The sequence below is a fragment of the Propithecus coquereli genome, unplaced genomic scaffold (genome assembly GCF_000956105.1).
Source record: "Propithecus coquereli isolate 6110/MARCELLA unplaced genomic scaffold, Pcoq_1.0 Scaffold27, whole genome shotgun sequence".
NCBI lineage: Eukaryota > Metazoa > Chordata > Mammalia > Primates > Indriidae > Propithecus > Propithecus coquereli.
The window spans coordinates 12,304,244-12,307,233 of NW_012148285.1; the positions used below are offsets into that span (position 1 = coordinate 12,304,244).

The following is a 2,990-nucleotide window of genomic DNA, read 5'->3' on the forward strand; positions in this document are numbered from 1 at the left end:
TGTTTTATTATTATTTCTAATCAGCTGAATGTAAGGTTCAAGAGCTGTTATTTTTAATGGAGTGCTCAAGGAAGAGCTTTCCAAGAGGGTGACGTTTACGCAGACGCCAAAATAAAGGCAGGAAGCAAGCCATGTGGCTGTGTGTGGAAAGAGCATTCCTGGCAGAAAGAACAGCCAATGCCAAGGCCCAGTGTTGGGGCTGCAGGGTGGCATGTCCGTGAACACTGAGGAGGTCAGGGAGGGAGAAGGGTAGTGGTGGAGAAGGAGAGGGGAAGAAAATGAGGCTGGAGAGCAGCCAGGAGGCAGATCTCAAACACCAAGTTACGTCAAGGGCTCTGCAATGATCAGTAAAGAAACTCAATCTGCACCGTACAGACTTATCATTTTAAACACCGCCATAACCAGAAACTAGTCAGCAGGGAACTTGCCAGGAAGAAGCTAGAAGGACAAAATGTGAGTAGTTTTAGGCTTTATCAAAGCCATGGTTTCACCTCTAGCACATATGATGCCTTGGTGGGAATCACAAAAAGACACCCCTTCTGAGCCAATGAATTGCCAAAGCACTCCTCCCACCTCTGTTTGGGTGGCTAAGTCACGAAAATGCACCTCTTCTTCCCAGCTGATGTAGTGGGTACCAGGACTCACAGTTTGACTAAAGGGAGCATTGGATGAGTCCTGTCCCCACACAACTCCTCAGCTGGGAACATTTGTGCAGTGCACTGCTTGCCCATCTGTACCTCTCATACTTGAGAACTGTTAATATGTTAACCTTCGGGCTGGGAGCAATTGAGAAAGGCGAGCTGTTCCTTTGAGCAAAAGGCATTTGTATCCAATAACTGTATTTTCTCAGGGCTCCTCAGATTTTATGGCTATTAGCCCACACCATGCAAACACACTTGACTCTTGAAACTCCTTCTTTCTGGAGAACAGAACTTTGATGCGGGTGTAACCCTTTCAAGTTCCCACTCCACTTCCCTCTGTGGAAATGGAGGCTGGCATTGGGCGACAGATCACCTACCGGATCAGGATGATGTAGACTTCGTGCCGCGGCATCTCGTACCTCTCCACCAGCCTGAACATGGAGTAGAAGCGCGGCACGACCAGGTTGATGCAGGACACAACAAAAGGCAGTAACAGCACCGCCCCAGGGTTACTGTGGGTCTTCAGGAACTGCAAGGGATGGAGGAGAGAACCGAGATGCCGACTGTGCACTGGACCCCTCGCTGCCTCACTGAGAAGGCCCCCATGATGGAAAACACTAGAAGGAGCTCCTCTGTGGTTAACTAACAAGCTACTATGTATTTAGCACTTAGCCTGTTCCAAGCAAACTACCGCTCAGAGAGGCAAAGACGCCTGCCCAGGGTCACCCAGCAAGGAAGTGGCAGATGGGAACCAAGGCATGTCTGACCCAAGGGCCTGAGCTCAAACAGTCATTCTGTGGCTTTATTTTCTTTACCAAACATCTGGGGCGATGAAGACGCACTCCCTCGCTGTTGGAGCATAAGCAAAGTCTACTGAAGCTACCGCACGAGGAAATACCAATGATCCATGGAACTTCTCTCCTCCCCGCGTGGCCTTGTTCATTTCCACCAGGCCTCACCTGTCTTTGAGAACTGAACTGGGGGGCAGGGGGCACCTCTGCCAGCCCATGCTGCACCTTTGCGTGAGGTCAGGAGGGATGCCGCACCTCCGGAGGGATGCAGTGCCCTGGCCTTTGGCTTGGAGTAGGGCCTGAGCTGCCCGCTGCCAGGAGTCCTTTGTGGGTCTTGGGGTAAGTGATTCTGGTGCATTTATCTGATTCTCACACTCCCACCTCCTCCCCTCAAGGCCCAACCCTGCCTCCATCTACCTCTGGATGGTTCCAAAGCATCACTCACACTCTTGGTAGTATCTTTGGAGCACGGTAAATTGGGTTCAAATGCCACCGCCCCTCCCCACACTTACAAGCTGCAAGGTCTGGGGCCAGATGCTTAGCTTCTCTGAGCCCCTTTTCCCATCTATAAGATGGAGAGATGACCACACAACCCATAGAGACATTGCAAGAATGAAATGAACTCAAACAAGGCAAGGTCTGGCCCCAGGGCTGCTAAACACAGCTGGGGCAATTCACAGGAAATTGTAGTCACCAATGAATGGTGACCACCAGAGTTGCAAAAGGTTGATTCTGTCCGGCACAGAGCAGATGTTCGAACAGAGGGAATAATTCCATTCCCACCTTCTCTCCTCCTGAGCTGCCCCTCCTCATTTCAGGTGAGTGAAAAAAGAGCTTGGAAGTCTGCTTTCAACTGCAGCTGCCTGGTCCCCACTTACAACCTAAGTAAGCTGTGTAGGGCCCCTGAAGACTGAGATTCAATTTCCCCTCTTTCAGGATAGACCTGAATATGATTACAGCAAACCCTCAGGTTTGTATAATCACACACCCATTTTTTTTGCAGGCTTCTTACTTATTCATCCATTTAGTTGAGCACCTACTATGCACCAGGTGTTGGGCCAGGTGCTGAGAAGAAACAGACACAAACACAGGCATTTTCAATGCTGCTTGTGATATGCAGAGGCAGGAACACCCCACTCAGTCTAGTGCAGGTGGTAGTGGCGAGAGAAGGCTTTCTGGAGGAGGTGACACCCATGCTAAGGAGTTTGCCAGATGAAAGGAAGTAGGGGGTGGAGAATGAACTGCATGTTTCCCACCTAGAGATAAGGAAATACACAGTGTGTTCAGGGAACTACGGACATACCGTTTAGTATTGTTGGTGCGGTTGGGGGCTGCTGAGGCTAGAGATGTGGGCAGGGGTCAGATTATAAAAGATTTGTCAGTCATGCCATGGAGGACAGGTTTTATATTGAGGGTAATGGGAAGCCATTAAAAAAAGTGACATAATCAGACCAACCTGCACCGCAATTCTAGAGGTCAGTAAACTGAATACAATTGGCCCTATTTTCCAGAGGAGAATGCTGAAACCTATGGAAAAACTACTTTGCCCAGGCCACCC

The 2,990-nt window shown here is 49.7% G+C and overlaps 1 protein-coding gene across 1 annotated transcript in view; it reads right to left on the reverse strand.

Moving 5' to 3' along the window:
* The window catches only part of TMC5 (transmembrane channel-like 5), a 54,847-nt gene that overhangs the window by 24,747 nt on the left and 27,110 nt on the right, over nucleotides 1-2,990 (reverse strand). The window contains exon 10 of the mRNA XM_012647579.1: nucleotides 1,019-1,170. Coding sequence (XP_012503033.1) covers nucleotides 1,019-1,170 — 152 coding nt within the window. The remainder of the gene's footprint in view (nucleotides 1-1,018; nucleotides 1,171-2,990) is intronic.